The 18,773-nt window shown below is 38.1% G+C and overlaps 3 protein-coding genes across 8 annotated transcripts in view; 1 reads left to right on the top strand and 2 right to left on the bottom strand.

Moving 5' to 3' along the window:
- Positions 1–1,754: 1,754 nt before the first annotated feature.
- On the bottom strand, positions 1,755–10,635 carry LOC100697763 (syntaxin-7). 2 transcript variants are annotated; one of them, XM_003440629.5, is made up of 11 exons: positions 10,520–10,633; positions 8,397–8,497; positions 6,628–6,720; positions 6,460–6,529; positions 6,102–6,192; positions 5,467–5,604; positions 4,112–4,161; positions 3,928–4,018; positions 3,741–3,813; positions 3,534–3,616; positions 1,755–3,273 (listed from the first exon to the last, which is right to left on the bottom strand). In XM_003440629.5, exons 3-11 carry the CDS (start codon positions 6,710–6,712, stop codon positions 3,178–3,180), a joined length of 777 nt encoding a protein of 258 aa, XP_003440677.1. In that variant the 5' UTR covers positions 6,713–6,720; positions 8,397–8,497; positions 10,520–10,633; the 3' UTR covers positions 1,755–3,177. The 2 variants fall into 2 exon arrangements, with proteins under 2 accessions (XP_003440677.1, XP_005449748.1); XM_005449691.4 differs by having other exon boundaries at positions 3,024–3,273; positions 4,112–4,158; positions 10,520–10,635.
- A 1,403-nt stretch (positions 10,636–12,038) lies between these two features.
- leg1.1 (liver-enriched gene 1, tandem duplicate 1) lies at positions 12,039–14,787 on the top strand. The gene is made up of 8 exons (XM_003440630.3): positions 12,039–12,405; positions 12,565–12,648; positions 12,721–12,794; positions 13,022–13,126; positions 13,381–13,499; positions 14,096–14,237; positions 14,353–14,449; positions 14,547–14,787. The coding sequence occupies exons 1-8, from the start codon at positions 12,108–12,110 to the stop codon at positions 14,696–14,698; spliced, it is 1,071 nt and encodes a 356-aa protein (XP_003440678.1). The 5' UTR covers positions 12,039–12,107; the 3' UTR covers positions 14,699–14,787.
- Positions 14,575–18,773, bottom strand: part of dpf3 (double PHD fingers 3) — a 26,214-nt gene continuing 22,015 nt past the window's right edge. For all 5 annotated transcript variants that reach the window (XM_025898598.1, XM_025898597.1, XM_003440780.4 and 2 more), the window contains one exon: positions 14,575–18,691. In XM_025898598.1, coding sequence (XP_025754383.1) covers positions 18,624–18,691 — 68 coding nt within the window. In that variant the 3' untranslated portion in view covers positions 14,575–18,623. The remainder of the gene's footprint in view (positions 18,692–18,773) is intronic.

Raw genomic sequence — 18,773 nt, 5'->3', positions numbered from 1 at the left:
ATGAGGTGTACCACAAGGATCTATTACTAGTCCTCTTTTCTTTTTTTTCTTTTTTTTTCAATTCACTATTGATATTTAAATGCCATTTGTGTGAAATCAGAGACTTTCACTTTTATGTAAACAACACTGGGGCTGGCATAGCCCCAGCCTTTAATGAAACAGTTACTTGGCTAACCTTTTTACAAGGTTCAGAATACAGGCCACCCTTATCTGGGAAAAATGCTGACTCAGTACTTTTACCAAGAAATAGGAATCAGTTCTCAAATGAAACTCAAAGTTTACACTCAACCCTGGGTACATACAGGTAGCAAGACCCAGATCTTGATCAGATAAATTTCCAATACTAGATTCCCTAGAAATGAGACGATGACCACTTTGTACTCTAAATCTAAAGCTTCTACAAAAATAATTGCAAATATTTACAATAGTACCAGAAGAACCAACGTTTAACTGGTTCTTGACTGCTTTCTTTTCCATCTTGCTTCCATGACACACAAAAACATGAATCTGCAAAGCAACTTCTTGGGAAGCTCATGGATTTTAAAACGCTTTGATATGAATTACAGTTTTGATTTTTATTAGGCATTGTGCAAGAGGAATGCCAAGCCCATTTCGGAGAAAGTCAACAGTTGGTTGCAGCCTGTTACACAAAACGCTATCACCATGGTAACTACTGACATATGTGGAGGCATATGGGGCAGTTGGTGATGACTAATTTGAAGTTGAGTAATTGATAGATTTAAATTTCCTCTCTCTCTCTCACTATCAAATTCATCTGTATGTCAATGATTTTGAGTATTGGCATACAGTAAACACAAATCTATATTAATTTTTCAGGTCATACTATAGTTTAAATGCAAATCATCGCAGACTTAAGTAATAACTATCATCATTTTCTTGTCTGCCTCTTTCTCTCGTACACATCCTGATGCAGAACAGCACCAGACACTAACAGTACTAACCAGAGGTATATAATAATGATAATAATAATAATAATGTTAATAGATACATTCAAAAAAACTGCTCTAAATTTTGTGGATTTTTTTTTCAGCTGACAACAACATTGTTGTACAACACTGAACTCTTTCAAAACTGCCCTGGGACAGTTACAGGAACTGAAAAGGAGGCTGCGAAATCTCTTTTTCCCACCAAGAATTTTTTTTATTTTGTGAAATTTTAAATTTCAATTCAGTTCAGAGAATTAACAAAGTGCTTAGATTTTCAAAATAAAAGATTGTAGTTAATTCAGGGAGATTATTAATTTACTTAGTTTCACAAAAGAATCAATTTGCAAGGACTGCCGGTGGCACTACAGTGAGATGGAAGTGAAGAGGAGAGCTCCTCACAGTCCTTATTGGGAAAATTTCACCTTTTAATATAAACCACACTGAATCTGTCTCAGCTCGAGTATGACGGGAGGCAAATCACAAAGGGGTCATAAGATCAAGAGGACGATGAAAAAGACAAAGCAAACGAAACTGTTCATGGGTTGAGGTTACCCCACCACCACCACCTAGCTTTTTTCCCCTGCTCATTTTCGCCTCCTTCTTCTGTATGTTACTGAAAAGGAAAGTGAATCAAAATAAAGTTTAAAAAAATATATTTAAAAACAATTTGCTATCTAACTTCAGCTTTTCTACCTCCAACTTGGTAGCAGTAAGCAACGGAGTGAGGTCTGCAGAACAACAGTCTCAGAAAGTGCATAATCTAGTTTAAAGTATCCTACAATTTTGGTTAAAAATCACTCTTCACACTTCAGATTCAGAATTTTTATTCAGCAAATAAAAGACAGTTCACACACACACACACACACAAAAAAATATACACATGCTCAGAATTTTCCATCAGGTTCAAATACAGAAGCATGACAACAGTGTTAGTGTTTACTAATACAAGGTAACTTAGGATACTTTGCATTAGTATATTTTGCTTTAAAATTGGTCTTCTAATTATTTGTTTTTAAAAACAAGGGATAAGAGAGTTCTCACAGAAAATAGTGACAACTTTCCTTCAGCTCTTACGTAATTTGCTCAATTAGATGCCTTTTCCTGAGAACCACCGGTGAATGCCAAATAACCTACAAATGCTCTCACTGTGTATTACTTGACTTGCCACTATTTACTGTAAATATTTTACTTCAATCCTTTGTGTTACAGGCAGTGAAATTCCATGAAAAGGATTTCCCTGACAAGCTAAAAGAAATAAGTCCCGTACTGAATGTACAAACCTGATTATTGAAAAAAAAAATGGGGACGCTGGGTAAAACATTTTTTCATGGTTGGCTACATTTTCTGTGTTCACTGCATTCTGCTTTTACTTACATTTTACACAGCGCTGCAATTTTTTCAGAATTGGTCTCATAATAACAAACCGTTCCCCTTGTTATTTGGAGTGTAGTCTAACGTCTTAACAGCAAGATCAAAGTTGCACTTGCTTTTATTTTTTGTTATACATAAGACTGAATAAAAATCAACAAATAATTTTAATTTAAAATATTGGAAACAACAGATAAAAACACTGTTGCCCCTCAGAGGAATGTTTTTAAATATTCTGAATGTAGTTTGGCTACATTTTACTGCAACCTATGCCTACCGCTTGTTCATTTCCACTTAATTTACATACTTCACTTAATTGTTTTATTGCTGAGAAACTTATAGTATTTGCATATGTAACCAGACAAAAACAGGCAGCTGCAGCAACATCCCCTACCAACATGCTGCTTTATTGCACCCAAAAGCGTTGTGTGTACTGTGTACATTCAACTTATTGGAGCGACTCGACATTGTTAGGGCAGGACGTACTCAGCAACAATGACTGCTGCTAAACACGAATACTCGCCTCCTTCATCTGACAAGCTGATGAACAATAAAGTCTTTCATTTTAAAGTAAACCATGCCTAAATCAGACACTGATCATGACAATAAAGCTACCAGAGCTAGATTTGCTTTACAGCGAACAAGGTTGTAGTCCTGACAGTGAGAACTACAATATCTTAAAAACATAATTGATTTTTTTTAAAAAGCTTCAAAAAAAAGACAGAGGAGAAGACAGATGGCGTTTCAATCTTTTTTCCCCCCCCTCTGTCAGTTTTTGAAGAAGAAAAAGATTAAGAATGAAATTTCATCCTTGGTCCATGGTGATAAACACAGGAGAAGGAGGAGGAGGAGGAGAAAGCCCTCAGGCTTTCAAGGAGCCCCAGATGATTAGTCCTACTACAACAGCAACGACAACCAACACTATGACTATAATGCAAATCTTCTTCCGGGAGCTTTGCTAGAAGGAAAATAAGCAGAAAGTAATTTAATGTTTTTGGATTTTTTTCCTTTATGATCTAACTAATAAGTTGATTAAATGATGTAGAGTCATGCACACATTCTGCTTTACAGAAACAGGCTCTAACAACCAGTGTAGCTTTACTGATCCAAGTTAAAATCTCATTTTTCTAGCATTTATCACAGCTCATCTGTCTTTTCATACTCCTGTTCCTCACTACTTCTGTCATATCATATATTATGATATCTCTGTCACATTACCTGGTAGTCTGCAGCTCGTGCCAGCTGGTGCATCCCTTTCTGGATATTGGTCTCGGTATTCTCCACGTTGGCTTCTATGCTGTCTGCAGGAAACAAAACAAAATACATAATTTACTTGCAGTAAGAGTAGAAACCACACAATCCTGCACCGAGCTGTAAACTGTCAATGTGAAGGCGTTTCACCTGTCAGCATTAACTTATTCTTACCTATCATGTCTCCTTGCTCGTGGACCATCATGCCCAGGTCCTTGAAGATGTCATTTATGTCTACGATGTCAGACTAAAAATCAAGAGAGCCAGTCCATATACAAGAGGCACTTACAGTATGTTTGTGACTTTGTGTTTGTGGATTTTTTTTGCACAGCTATTCGATACATTCGATTTTGATCCCTACCTCCAGCTGCCTTATAGCTGATTCTCTCTCCTGGATCAGTCTCAGATCTTCTTCAGTGACAGCGTCTTCCTGAATCTGTATCTGGGAATCACTGCATGCAGATGCAACGAGAGTAGTTAAAACATTATTTACTATAATAATAAAAAGCAGAAATAATAATACTGTTCAGAAACAGTGGGTTTACCTCGGTATAGGAGGAACATTTCGAAAGCTGTCTTCAGGCTGACCACCCTGCTAGAAGGCAATTGAACACATTTAAATCTTCATGTTGCAAATCTGCAGAGGTCTTTCTATTCCTGATTATGGGTATAGAAATGATTCAGTAAGTACAGAATGTGCTTTGCTGCAATATATAAGTACAAAAAAAAAGAATTATTCAGTATTTGCAGAACACTTCATTGTTAAAATATATGTATGGCCAAGTTGAATAAATTCACCTTGCAGCTTTATTTACTGTGCAAAAATAAATTATTAAACATAGCAGCAGTAAAACGCTGTTCCTACTTATCAGCAGCACAGCAGATAAAAAAAAACTGAGTGAAGTGAGATAAGCAAGAGTGAGATAAGGGAACACAGCTGTGAGTGGGTCCAATCATGGGAATCTGTGACTACAACAATCACAATTAAAGATACTTTTTGGTTCACAATCATGTGACAGCTTCATGTAAAACTCTACTTCTGAACTGACGCCTGTGGTTGCAACAATTTTAAGACAGGAGTGAAACTGAAACCAGCTACGACTATTTCAAGCATGCAATGTGGTGGAATACAGCGCAATAACAATTTTATGTGGATTTTTGTAAAAATAAGAATTCTAAAAATGTAGAAATTTCTCAACAGAAGCCAACATACTGGAGAGAGAAACCCAACAAGGTTTGTGAACGAGCACTCTGTGAGAGTGGGGAGAGAAAGATAACCCCCTTAACATGCACCAGAACTACGCTCAGCGAGGGTGACCATCTGCCTCGGCAGGCTGGGGAGAGGGGAAGCAGAGAGTGAAAACAGAAAGAAACATGAAAGTGGCAACAAAAACTAGTGAAATCTGCTGCTGAAAGTAAAAAGCCAGCGAGCCTTGACGTACAGCACCTACTTGTTTTGCTGGATTGTTAGTGCAAAGCTTGAATGAACCCTAAACAAGCTACTAAAAAACAGTGCTTAAAACCATTTTTTTAATTTTATTTTCTATGGTTTCAAGAATGTCTAATTGTCAAGTCTCTTCTCTTCTGCAGGTTTTCAATAAGATACCAAACATATTCTACTCTGCTATCCATCACAACAACTTGTGCTGACAAAAATCGCCTGTATGGGTCATCCAGTTTATGGCTAAGTGGAAAAACACAACACTTCTTAAACAGCACTTCACACACGTGTCAAAAGACCTGAATTCCGTCTAAATCTACGCAATGATGTAATATATGTGTTCACAATTACAGCAGTGGCTTTACCCCGCTCTCATACTCCCATACAGTACTTATTTTATTACTGTCTTTTAATGCTCTACCCACCAACCTGGTGATCTGATGACAGGAAGTTACTTACAGACAGTCTGGAGCTGGCTCTGACTCTGGCCACAAACTCCTTCTCTTTGCTGGCGGCATCTCGCTGCGACTTTTGAAAGCTGTTCAGAGCAGCGGAGAAGTCGTTCAGCAGGCGCTCTTTCTGTATCTTTCTCTGACGCTAAAAGAAACACAAAAATATTGTAACCAGATGAACAAATGGACTTGTCAGAGCTATGGTCTGTACTTAATCAGTCTGGTATGGTACCACAGATTCTACAGAAAAGATTGATTACAATGCTCATTGGTCAGTGGACTGCTATTTTGAGCATTTAGATGTTGCCATGCTTTCTTTGGAACTACAAGTAACCACTTTGAATGAAAGGCTGAAGCGCTATGATGTCATATATAAATAACAATTCAAGCTAAGAAGAAGTCATAAGCATTTTTTTGTATCAATCTGTCAACACATTTATTTCTGCAGTGAAGCTGTGAAGTTGGGCATTTTAACATGGAAGTCTATAGAGACTGATTTGATTTTGTAGCCAGGCTCCAAGGACGTGAGGAACTGCAGCTTTTGGGCCTGTGAGTTTATTTTTCAGACCAGGAGGTTGCTCTTTGTGGGTTGCTTAACTGTGACAAACCTTTTAGATGAGGAAGACTTTAGAAATTCATTACCTGATCAGGACCAACCGGAAGTGCAGTAAATGCTTTCATCAGTCGGTCAGTCTCCTTTGCCAAGTGGTTGCCTTGTTGCTGCTTCTGTTGACTGATGACATTAAAGCATTAATTTGTTAAAGTAGGGAATAGTACTCAGACCTCACAAAGACAAAAGGTGGCAGGGATAATACTGTGCACAGGTTTAAAAGAAATCAGAAGTAATTTAGAGTATAGAGAAAATTAGCTGTGAATGGAATCTGCATTAAACATGGCTGTAATAGTCTAACATTTTCTACGCTTGCACATTTACACTTTCACTAAGATACTTCTGATAACAGCCCAGGTATGTAAATCCAACCAAGCCCTAGTAACTCACATCGTCTGTAGTAGCCAGCTGCTGTCCTGTTCAGTTCCCAGCACAGAGATTGCCCTTTGCAGCTCGGAGTCTGGCAAGAAAGACACAGAGAAGCACATTGTTTATTTGTATTGAAGTGTGTCCACGTGCTGGCTGACAATAATGCCTTTTTATGTGTGCATTTCTTACTCAGCAGTGTGATCTTCTGGATGTTGGAGCTGATCTGGTTAACCAAAACACTGGGCTCCTCTGGATTCCCAGCCTGGTAGGCCATGATGAAAGCTACGAGGACACACAAGACCACAGGCTTCACTCGACTCGCTCATGAGTTAACAGTGAGATCTAATTAGTGTCTGGAGTCAGCTCACTGTTCTCGTGACTGTCATGTGTAGAAAAAAAAAAATGAGGCTTTCGGGGTGAAAGCATTTGTGTAGATATAGTATAATCATTGTATCTTGCAAATTTCCAAGAATGGATGTTGCAGCTGTGCTTCTATTTATGGCATCTTTGACATTAGGTACAGCATTAAATACAAGATAAAACAGAGTGATTTCTGTGATCTCCTCTCCCCAAAAATGATGCAACGTTTGTGACACGCCCTGACATTTCACCTTCTTTCTACAGGTTTTCATCTTGACAGCAAAGCTCCAGAAATATCTGTTGAGAAGCTCACTATTATTTTTCACAATACCGCGGGGTGACTGGGTGCTCCTTAATACTCATGACCTCAACTCAGTCGGGGGTTTTATTCTCACACAACACAGTAAAGCCTGCCACACGGCTGGTGTTCTCATTGCTCACAGTGTTTAATAAATTTGATTTCAGAGCTCTGAGGAGGCCAGTTTATTTCCTTTAAGCAGGAATACTCTCTTATTAAAAGTACAATGACCCCTCCAAACATTGAGTATAGTGTGTGTAGTCACAGCAAACTTAAGCTTCAAGCTGCGAGGAGCAAGGACGGATACTGAAATAGTAAAGTGAAGGAGTTGTTTAAATAAATCACTTTATAATATAACTAATGACCTAGAACTGGTTGAGAGCTTTAGCTTCTTTGGAATGTGATACTGTAAACATGATCAACCTGAAACAATAAAAAAATACTGTAACAATAACAGGTTTTATGCTGGTACTTATCCACTCAAAACACTGTGAAACTAATACACTTACCTTATTGAGGGAGTCACACAAATGATCATTACAGCTAAAATTGATTTGATATCGATGCTGTGAAATAAAATATAATAAATATGCTGCAGAATTCAAAGATTTTCACATTTTAACCTTAAAAAAAAACCCATCTATCAAGGCCAAAAGCGCAGGCCCACAGTCTGATAAAGGTGTGTCGGTGCGTAATGCATTTCCTTATGGGATATTTGCTCATATCATACTGTACAACCTGAAGTGAAGGAGGGTTGGGTCAGGAATATTTAGAACAAGCTCCTCATAAGACTTCCTGACTCAAAAAAGACTGAAACCTAGTATGCAAATAACCACCTGCTAAGAAACTGTCACAGTGACGGGATATTTCTCGTTTGCTTTAATGAAAAATTAAAGTGTGATTAGGGTTAATGAAACTAACGTGCATGTTCTGAGGCTGATTCTGTCTCCTTGCCAACAAGGAAAAAATGCGGAAATCAGCAGAGTATTTTTTTTTATGCCATCAACATGAACGGATGAAGTGCAAATACTTAGTTATGACCTACTTGTGTTTGTTGGGGTTAACGCTGTTCTAATGTTACCTGTACACTGCTCTTCATTTTAACATTAGCGGGTTTAAGAGTCATGAAGTTACAAGAGAAGTCAGTATGAAGATGTTTGTCGCTTTTCGTTGCAAAAAAACAAACAAACTTAAAAATACGAAACAGCCTCGTAAAAATGCGTTGGTCGTCTAAAACGTCAGTGAAATTGTCAAGAATGACTAAAAGTTTACTTGAGTTGCGTAAAAGTTTGAACTTTACCTTTCTCGTGACTTGTTTCTTGCGTCGATGTGCTTCCTGATTTTTTCCGTTGGCCACTCCTCCATCACATGATGTCTGCTGCACTCACAGCGAGATCGCAGCTGTTAATAAAAAGTGTCAAACGGTAACATAATGGAGCCCAGAAAAGTATGGAAACAAAAACTGTCCTTTTCTTAAAAATAGAGCAACGACGCAGTACAGGTTAGGTATTTCATGATCTTTCATTCTTGGTTACTTTTCGACTGTAGGCTACCAGGTGAGATGCTGGTTCCTGGGCAGGTGAGGGGTCCAAATCAGTTTTAAAAATGCTAGTTTACACTGGACAACATCAATGCTTCTAGTTAGTGTAAGAGCCATAAAAGTAAAAGGGATTATAATTCTGTTTAGGTCTTGGGTGTCAAACATGAGGCTCGGGGCCCAGAATCGGCCTCATAAATTGAATTCAAATTGAATTGAATACATTCCTTTTACATCGTGGGCCACATACAGCCAACTTTACAAAACCCCCTTTCTCTGAACGTAAAGACGTTTAATAGCACATTTATTCCCCTTTAATATAAGAAACAATTAGTGCAATTTCAACATCACACCTATGCCGTTTTTCTACATGGTAAAGTTGGCTGGTTGGTTTCCACAGTGTGTCTTTTGGCCTGTCTCCCTCCCATCATGCCCAGCTAGTCACTGCAGATGGCCTCCCCTTGTTGAGCCTGGTTCTGCCAGAGGTTTCTTCCTGTTAAATGGGAGTTTTTTATTCCCACTGTCACCAATTGCTTGCTCATAGAGGGTCATTTGATTGTAGCAGTTTTCTCTCTGTTATTGTAGGTTCTTTACCTTAAAATATAAAGCTACTTTTGATTTGGCATTAAGTAAAATTTAATTGCACTATGTGTGCAGAAATGTACACAACAATTTAAGTATGATTGTGTAAAGTGTGTCCATTTGCTTCAGTGTGTATGTATGTTACTAGTCTAGTTGATTCATAGGGTGTTCACTTCTATGTGCATGAGTTTCCAGTCCAGACCCTGAGTACTGAGCTTTCTGAGGCCTAATGGAAGAAACCGTTGCACTGACTGGAACTGAGGGCCTAGATGTTCTGGTACCTCTTGTGAGGTGGCAGGAGAGTAAAAGGTTTGCGTCAGGTGTGTGTGGGATCATACACAATGATGGTGGCTTTGTGAATACAGAGTTTGTGGGATATGACCTTGAAGGTGGGGAAAGAAACTGGTGATTCTTTCAGCTGTTTTCACTTTTCACTATTCACTGCAAGGATTTTGTGATCTGATACTGTACCGTTCCCATGTCAGATAGTTATGCAGCTGCTTGGGATACTCTTAATAGTCAACCCTGTATTGTCGTTAGGATGGATGGATGGACTTTTCTCACCTTCCACAGAAAATAGATGGACTGCTGGGCCTTCTCACCAGTGAATGTGGTGTTGAGGGACCCGGAGAGACCTAATTAACTCTTTGGTGGGGGGGGGGGTTCTGCAGCTAACATGGGTCATAACTGATTAACCACAACAATAAAACAACTGACAGATGAAATGAATACATTCATTATCTCTTCGCAATGCAGAGTTTTCATGGAAAACCTTGTGAATGTTACTTTTACAGGTGTCTATCCACCAAACAATTCTCTAGCACCCTCCAATGGCAGCATCCTCCTATTGCAGGACAGTGCATCTTGCCACCCCAAAAAACTGCTAAGAACAGCTAATTTGCATAAATCAAACTCCTCAGATCTCAATCTGAACATCCACGAATGAGCCAGAATAGACCAGATCCACAGTGGACACACCCACAAGACCAAAGGACCCATGTTCATGCATTAATAGCCCAGAAATGAACTGTGTACAAATGATGGATGTAACGTAAATGTGTCTGTCTCTAAAGCGCTTTGGGTCACCTTCTGTGGTTTAAATGTGCTATAGGCTATTTAAAAAATTGGCAGTGAGCTGCATACTGAACTCAGATAATAGAACAGTATTGATTCTATCATGCTAGTATCAATTCGATACCAATAGTCGCATTGGTAATGATATTATCTAATAGTTCCCAAAAAGAGTCAAAATGTCAAAAGTCAAAAAGAACAACAACATAGAATATCCTACTAGGTAGGCCTACCTTGTCTGAGAAATCACCACAATACTGTGAGTGTCCCTCAGTTGGATCAATCCCTTACATGTCACATCCACAGCAAGATGACAAAACACTCAGCTTGAGGTTACAACACAGCATTTGTGTGCAGTTAAAGGGCAGCACAAAGGCGACTTATAGCAACAACTGGTTTTAATGTTTTGCTGATATGTGCATTTGTTAAATTGTTTCCTTTAAGCTTGTACTGGACATTTTTTTAATAATATGCTACTTTAGACTTACATGCCACCATATTGCTGAAAGACATTTCTTTTTAATTTGCTACCCTTCTTTACATATAAAATGGGCTTTGCTTTCAGAATAATGCAGAATCTGGATTAAAATAGTATTACCTAACAGTTCACTTCCTAACACCACCTCAACTTTTTAAAATTGTAGTTATAATTTCGTCCTTGCTGTATTGTCCATGCAAAGTGCGGTCATTTACAAAACACATTATGATGTTACATAAAGCTACGAGACATGTTCTGTTTACCAGACAGCATTAGCACATCAAAGTTCACTCAGATTAACCAAATCAATAACACTCTTAACTTCTGTATCCAGTACAGACTCACTGGACTGTACTGCACTTTGTTAAGTGCAATGGTTTGACTGATTATTAAGGTAATTCTCTAATCAGCCAATCTCATGGCAGCAACTACATGCATAGACATGTAGTCCATATCTAAATGTACAGGCAGATAGCCAAGGCCAAGATGAACTAATGAAGTTCAAACCAAGGATCAGAATGGGGATGAAAGGTTATAGTGGCTTTGAACGTGTTGGTTGTTGGTGCCAGATGGGCTGGTCTGGCTCTTTTAGGAATTTCCCCACTCAGCCATCTCTAGTGTTTACAAAGAAAGGTCCAAAAAAGAGAAAAAAGACTGTTTCAAGATTATAGTAAGGCAACAGTAATTCAAATAACCACTGAACCTTGAAGCAGATGGGCTCCAGCAGCACACTGGATGCCACTCCTATCAACCAAGAACATAAAACTAAAGCTATGGTCAGCACCTTGTTGAGTCTGTGACACAAATAATTAAGGCAGTTCTGATGAAAAAAGGGGGCCCAACTTAGTGTGAGCAAGGTGTAACTAATGAAGTCTTCAGTGAGTGTATGTGAAAGTAAATTTGATGAGTTTTTCCAGATAAAAAGTGTTATCTTTGGCTACTTAAGGGGGTAAAAATCTGCATACTTTTTCCAAGAATTCTTAGAAGTTATTTGGGGGTTTGTGTTTCCAGATTCAATTTACTGATGGTATCACTATAAAAGTTGTGGATTTGGGTTCATGTAAACAAATCAGCTCGAAGGATGAACAGATGTACTTTGCACTGAACTCAGTATTCTCTGAGTGTTTGGGCAATACTCAGCTGTATGTACTTAAATTCTCTTATCTGTTAGTCAGGGTCCAGTGAGCCATATGTCACATGGACTAATGTGATTGGGTGCAGATTTGCATGCACTGACTTTGGGATTCAGAGAAGTTATATAAACGCTGTATGTAAAGGAAAACTCTCAGTCCAGAGTAGCTGCTCTTGACTCTGTCCTTCTCTGCAGACCCAACACCACAGTCATGCTGCGTTTGCTGGTCCTTGGCCTCGTCCTGGCATGTGCAGTGTCTCTCAGCAGCTCTGCAGTAATTCTAGAAAATGGCGCTCCCATCCTTTGGGCACAAACGGCCAGCCAAGTGACTGAGTTGCCAATGCATGATGGGATTCTGCTTCCAGACCCCTGGAACTACCTTCACCGCATGAGTTTATACCGGCTGATGATAGCTGCTACAGACCCCTTCATGGGATCCATGGGGACAAATGCTACTGACAGTCCGCTGTGGGGACTGCCACTGCAGCTCGGATGGATGTTAACTTCAGGTGAAGTCAAAATATAATTTTATTATTTTTTTTAAAATCAATAATAATCCTTTCATCACAATTTAACAAACTTTGTAGTACAAAACTGAATAAAGAGCCTCCTAATAATGCAACTAACAAAGAAACAAGACCACAGCTAATGATCTGTTGTTTCTACAGGGCGTCTCGCTGATCCAACAGGTGCAACAACTTGTGGCCTGGAAGCAGAGCCTTTGTGCATTTCTACCCAGAGTTGGTGGGCCTGTAAGTACAAGGAACAAATGCATAAAAAACAAACACAGGGGGAATACAAATGACCTCTTTATGTTTCTCCAGGTGTGAACTATTTTGCATCTGTACTTCCCTTTCTGTCTGCCGCACAACAGGGCTTCATGGGAGCAGGAGCTCAGGTACTGTCTTAAACTGAAAATGAACACTTAGAAAATAAAACAACAACAACAACAACAACAATAATAATAATAATAAGAAGAAGAAGAAGAAGACGAAGAAGAGTACACTTTTTTTATGCCATCACACAAATATTTGCAATTTAAATAATAATGAATATGACCATTTTGTATTATTTATAATGTATGTTATATAGTGCATATTATCATGTATGTTATTACATTACCAGGTCCAGATGCAGGTGCCTGCAGGAGTACAGGACTATTGTACAACTTATGCTGACTGTAAAGCTAAATACCCTGATGCCATGTCTAAGTGGGATGCTTTTTTTCAGGTATTGAAACACAGATATACACTGGTACATATACACACGGTTTCTATTCACATAAAATTATCCCGCAATTTTAAAGGGGAACTGAACTTGTATTATTTTGTCCTTAGCAGAAAAAATTACATTTTAAAAAGTAGTAAAATAAAGTAAAATAGTTCAAAACAGGTCTGTGTTCCCTGAATGCACCAGCTTTATGAAACAACAAAGCTACATTGCTGAAATAGGTGTACTCCTTTAATTGTTCATATTGTTTTAAGGGTCTGAAGACTACTAGTGAATCTCTTCTGCCTGATGATGTGAAGAAAGACACTATCCTCGGTGTCTATTGGGACGCCCAAATGGCTTCAACCTATGCCTCTGCAGCATGTAATGCCAGGTAATTTCTTTTACTTTCACTGTAACCATGTTACTTATTAATTGTAGACTATGTCATTTTCATTTTTTATTCTACTGCTGTAACACAATAACCCTTGTTAGATCAATAAAGTATCTATTTTTATCTATCATAAAATCTATAATTTTAATGCATTTCATTACTAAAACATTTACACATACCCTCCTCCCCAGTCACCCATCCTGTTTTAACATATTACAAATCGTGTACACACGCATTCATACATGACAATGACATTGACTAAATCTACTTCATCTTTTTTTTCTGGCAGTCTTGTTAGTTTTAGCAGTGTCAGTACTCTTTCCTGCACAAATTTTAACATCAATGCCCTTATTGCCAATACTAATGAAGCTGGAAAAAGTATTAAAGCAAAAATGATTAATATCCTTATTATTTATAAATGTTTATAAATACAATTGTTTTTGTCCACTGAAATGTTTTTGGTAGTTCATTGCACACCAAAACTACCAAGGACGAGGCCTTGCTGTTTTTCCCTGCAAGTGGTCAAAAAAGCCAAACATTTATCTCAAATTTCAGCTCTCTTAATCTCAGCTTCTGTGCTCTTGCTTCTCCTATAGGCAGAGCCACTATTCCTCTGTAGAAGTGTCATTTGCTCAGAGCTGGCTGAACTCAGCAGAATATGTAGCAGCAGCTCGATTCCAGGCCAACATGGAAAAAGCACTGCTTTTCCTATCCCCTCTGCCAAGTCGGATTTTACAGGTACATACCTTCAACCTTTTCCATCTGTTTATTTTACACATCACTTCTTGTTTTCTGAAACACACAAAGTGAGAGAAGGCTTTTATCCACTCTCCATTCTGTCTTATCATTTTAGGAGGGCGACAGCGCACCTAACATTGTTGGTCTGACTGCGGAGGAGAACCACACACTGTATATCTTCAGCTGGATGAAGACTATCGACAGTCTGCTTGGTAGGACACACACACACACACACACACACACAAGCAAACACAAAATATTATTGCTAAGCTTTTATTTTAAGTTATGCTCATGATGATGATTTACCAGGTGGGACATTGCTGCGTCTGTGGAAAGGTGCCATGTGTTCAGTAAACACAAGGCAAAAAGGTGCGCAGGTGCTGGAGCAGCTCCTCCTGAATCCCAGCTTTGCTACAAGCACTTTCCTGTCCATCATCACTGAGATGACTACCAGCTGCTGAGTCAAACACATAAGATAAATACATCACGGTATTCATTTTTTCTCCTGAAAAATGACATTTTTGTCCATTAAACAAAGTTGTTCAAGTAAGTTTTGTCACTGGTTTTTAAGGTCAACTTGTTGCACTTATCAGTGGTGTATACTTGGCAGTACAATAAAGTAATTTCTTGGCTCCAGTTCAACTAGTGTTCTAAAATGTGTCTCACAGATTTTTTTAAAAAGTTTTTTTCCACAAATAATCATTTTTTAGCAGTATGTTTCCACTGTAGTACAGCTACTTCTACTACTTAATTAAGGATATGATTTAAAAAAAACTGTGCTAGATGGGTTTATAGTTTAGCTAGGGCATGATCTCACAAAAACAAATTAAAACAAATTGTCAATGATTTTGACCTATGCCTGAATTTAATGAAATAAGTTTTTCATGAATTCAACAATGAGTAGTCTACTGCAGTTCAACTCCAGACCAATACTGGTACCTAGTGGTAAAAAAATGTACATACTACCAAGTAAGATTTCTAGCAATGACTATACGGATATTTGAAATAATACTGATCTATATAATATAATATAATCATTGATGAGAGTGGAAAGTGCTTTCATAAGGTGAACATTCATTTGATACTACTGGAAAATGAGTTTATTCTTCTGTCACTGCCCACTGCAGTTTATTCACACACAGAGGGTGAGAGACAGGAAAGCAGTAATATGTGATGAGGAAGACATGTTCATATTAGACACAGTCATCTTGGCTAGTACTTCAATCTCTAATTGTCAGTTTATGTAAAACAGTTCACTGGGATGAGAGAGTATTCCCACAGGAAAATTTGGAAACAGGTCGGCGACTGACTGGGATATTTTCATTATACGCTTAACATACAAGCAAACAAGAATCAAGGTCTTTATTTTAACACAATAATGTAACATTTATTTTAACAAAACATCACACATTTGGATCACTGTAGTTGATGGCACCCATCCCCCCCCTCCCCCCAAAAACACGACATATGACATTTGTGTAAGGAAGACGCAAATGACATTGAAAATTCGCCAGAGAAAAGCACAGTGAAACCCTCAGTGTGTTAATAATGTGTCTATGCTACCTCATGATTGTCAGTGGAAATGCGTTATCAAATACAAACACATAATAACAAAACACAAATGCAAAATGTGATATCCTGTCAGGAGAAGCACACTATGTGTACTTTGAGGATCATTTTCTCTTTTTCTAATTTCTTCTCTTGAGGTGTTTCGACTTTTGAGAGTCAACTTTTTTTCATAATATAAACAATTTTCACAGATTTTAGTGCTCAGTCTAACATGGAACCAAGTAAACATTAACCTTATTCACACGGCTGTACAAATGCAGCACTCCCAGAATATATTCTGTTTTTAACTGCATACAAAACACAGGACACAACAGTATATGCTGCTTCCTTGAGAGATAATAATGTATGAAGGTTTCATAATAAACATGTTGCAGTGGAAAATTTACACGAGTGGTTCCCAAACTGTTGGATAGACCTTCTATAATGATGTTCATTTTGAACTTCACCCAAATGAAAGAGCATGCTGCCAAAGCAACAGGTGACGGTATAAACCTGACCTTATAGAAATGTTAGGCAATATGTATGGAGCCTAAAAACATTAGCACAAAGCACAGTCTGATGTCAAAAAAGAAGATAAGGGTGTACAACTTTGCCACTGGAAGACAAAATCTGGAAAGAAACTAAGAAACTTGACTTTTTGAAAATCTTCACCCTGGAAGAAGCTCCCATTTTCAGTGTCTCAAAGTGCAGTTTACATTGGACGAAAGGTCAAAACGCATAGAAAAGGCTATGTTTATCAAAATACCTGTGTATGTATGGATAGAGTAGAGCGAAACAATAAAAGCTGAACATTTTTCAAAAATTATTGTCTGTTCAATCAAAGCATAGAAAAAGCAAGTACTTGCAGGTGACCAGTCCACAGCATTGGACTTCTAAACACTTAACTGGACAGGCAACACTGAAAGACTTGAGTATAATAAGAAATGGACTGGATTGGATTGGATTGCTGTCTGATGAAGAGTTATGTTCAATCTCTAATTAGCAAGATATGTATGGTTAGAGGCTAAAATCACAATGCTAGTTTTTGGACCTGTTTAGCAGAAGTAATTTTGACATGAAGCAGTAGGCTAACACAGGTTTACGAATTACATTAATTAAGCCTTGCTCCTAAATAGAAGATGTTCATTATTGTCATTAGTAACATATCCATTTACCTTCTATGTCAAAATGGATGCTGTAAAAAAAAGTCGAAGCTAAGATTTTACTGTGTCTGAGCCATTATCATCAAAACCTGCCCACAAAAATTTATAGCTTAGCTTCAGTGTTTTAGTTGTGGCTTTGTAGGCATGATGGTATTGATTAAACCCCTTTTATGGTGTTTTTTCCTTTAAAATGAGTGAGCTGAATAGCTTAAAAAGTTCAATCAACTCATGGAGTTAGCATGAAATAGCTGGCTAGCAACAGCTGCTAATGAAGTTATTTTTTCAGACAAAAACCAAATTCAGTCAAAGTGTAGGAAAACAAATTGTTTAAACTGTGATATGTGAATCTACCACTGCAAGCGTTCACTTCAAATTCACTATAAAAACAGAAGGATCAATAAGGAATTGTTTAAAGAACAAAAGTGGGCTGTGATGCTAGCAAGGCTAACGATAGTCAGGTTATTGTCAAAATTTACTGAGAAGAAAACCTGTAGCTCTGGCTCATTGACATGTCAGTCAAATAAAGTATGAAGTTGCATTCTTAGTTCACTGAAGACATAAAGTTGTATTTTTAATGAGAAATTTCAGGTATTTATTTAATAAAATGCAATCAGTCTATAACTTGGCTGGGAAGTAGGAGATACACTGCAAAAACTCAAAATCTTACCAAGAGTATTTGTCTTATTTCTAGTCAAAATTATCTCATTACACTTAAAATAAGACAGAATCAGCTAAAGGGCAATATTTCAGTAAGCTAAAGGAACTTGTTTCAAGAAAAGGTTTGGGAACCACTGATTTACAGATGACATTTAGATGAATAATTTTTTTATTCTACTTTTAAAAGTATTACACCATTAGTAAGGTGTCCTACTGAGCACCACAGTATCCTGGTAACTGAACGAATACAGAAAAACAGACGTGGATATAAAGTCACTATGCTCCAAAGGGAATGATAGTGGAGGCTGTTTTATCGCCCCATTTCCTCTTAGTGCAGGATATAAATTTCACCAAGCTTGACAAAACCTGTGAAAGATGGCATAACTAATACTGAGTCTGTCCAGATGTAAAGTGGGAATGTCACTGTAAAGTCTAAACATAGCAGAGGAGTAGAGCTGGAAGGAGAAATCTAAACAAACATTAGTCAAACTCACTCAAGGTTCCCCCACTGGAGAACTTAAGCTACAAGGGAAGGAAGTGATGCAGCTTCAGCAAATACTCAAGGAGAAACACCTTCCAAATCATACTCAAATAAATCCAAATCAGGGGGGAAACATGCAGAAATACAGTTAAAATAAACATGTACTTCACATGCACATGTTCTATGCTGTATTGGCCATTATCAATCTTGCTTTGGCTTTTTGCTGTCTGCTGAGAGGTGAGGTAGAGAAACGAGGGAACAGCAGATCTGCTGTTAGCTGACTTACGCTTAAGATGGCGTATGACATTTGCATCTGTGAGTGTTGCTTGGCTTTATGAGAGGTAGAGGATCTCTGAGCCTCACATGGGAAACTGCCCTGAGCCTGCTAATGCACCGGAGTGTGTATCTGTGTATATGTGGGTATTGTGTGTGTGTTGGGTTGTATCTGGGAGAAAGTATATGTCAAACAGTAAGTGCATCTGTACAAATATATATAGATTGTGTTTACATGTGCTTTAAAAATGTCCAGGGTGTCCTTTATGCTTCACCATAGGCTGAGGCCTTGTCTTTTAACAAGTCCAAACACAAGTGACAGCTCCAGCTTCCTGTAAAGAGAGGAGAGAGGGAAAGGTTGAAATCTTTCTGCTCTTTTCCATATATAGACGTTGCCTGTAGCAGCTTTCAAAC

Source organism: Oreochromis niloticus, linkage group LG15 (assembly GCF_001858045.2).
Source record: "Oreochromis niloticus isolate F11D_XX linkage group LG15, O_niloticus_UMD_NMBU, whole genome shotgun sequence".
In the NCBI taxonomy this organism is placed as follows: domain Eukaryota; kingdom Metazoa; phylum Chordata; class Actinopteri; order Cichliformes; family Cichlidae; genus Oreochromis; species Oreochromis niloticus.
This window is presented reverse-complemented; position numbering and strand designations above follow the sequence as displayed.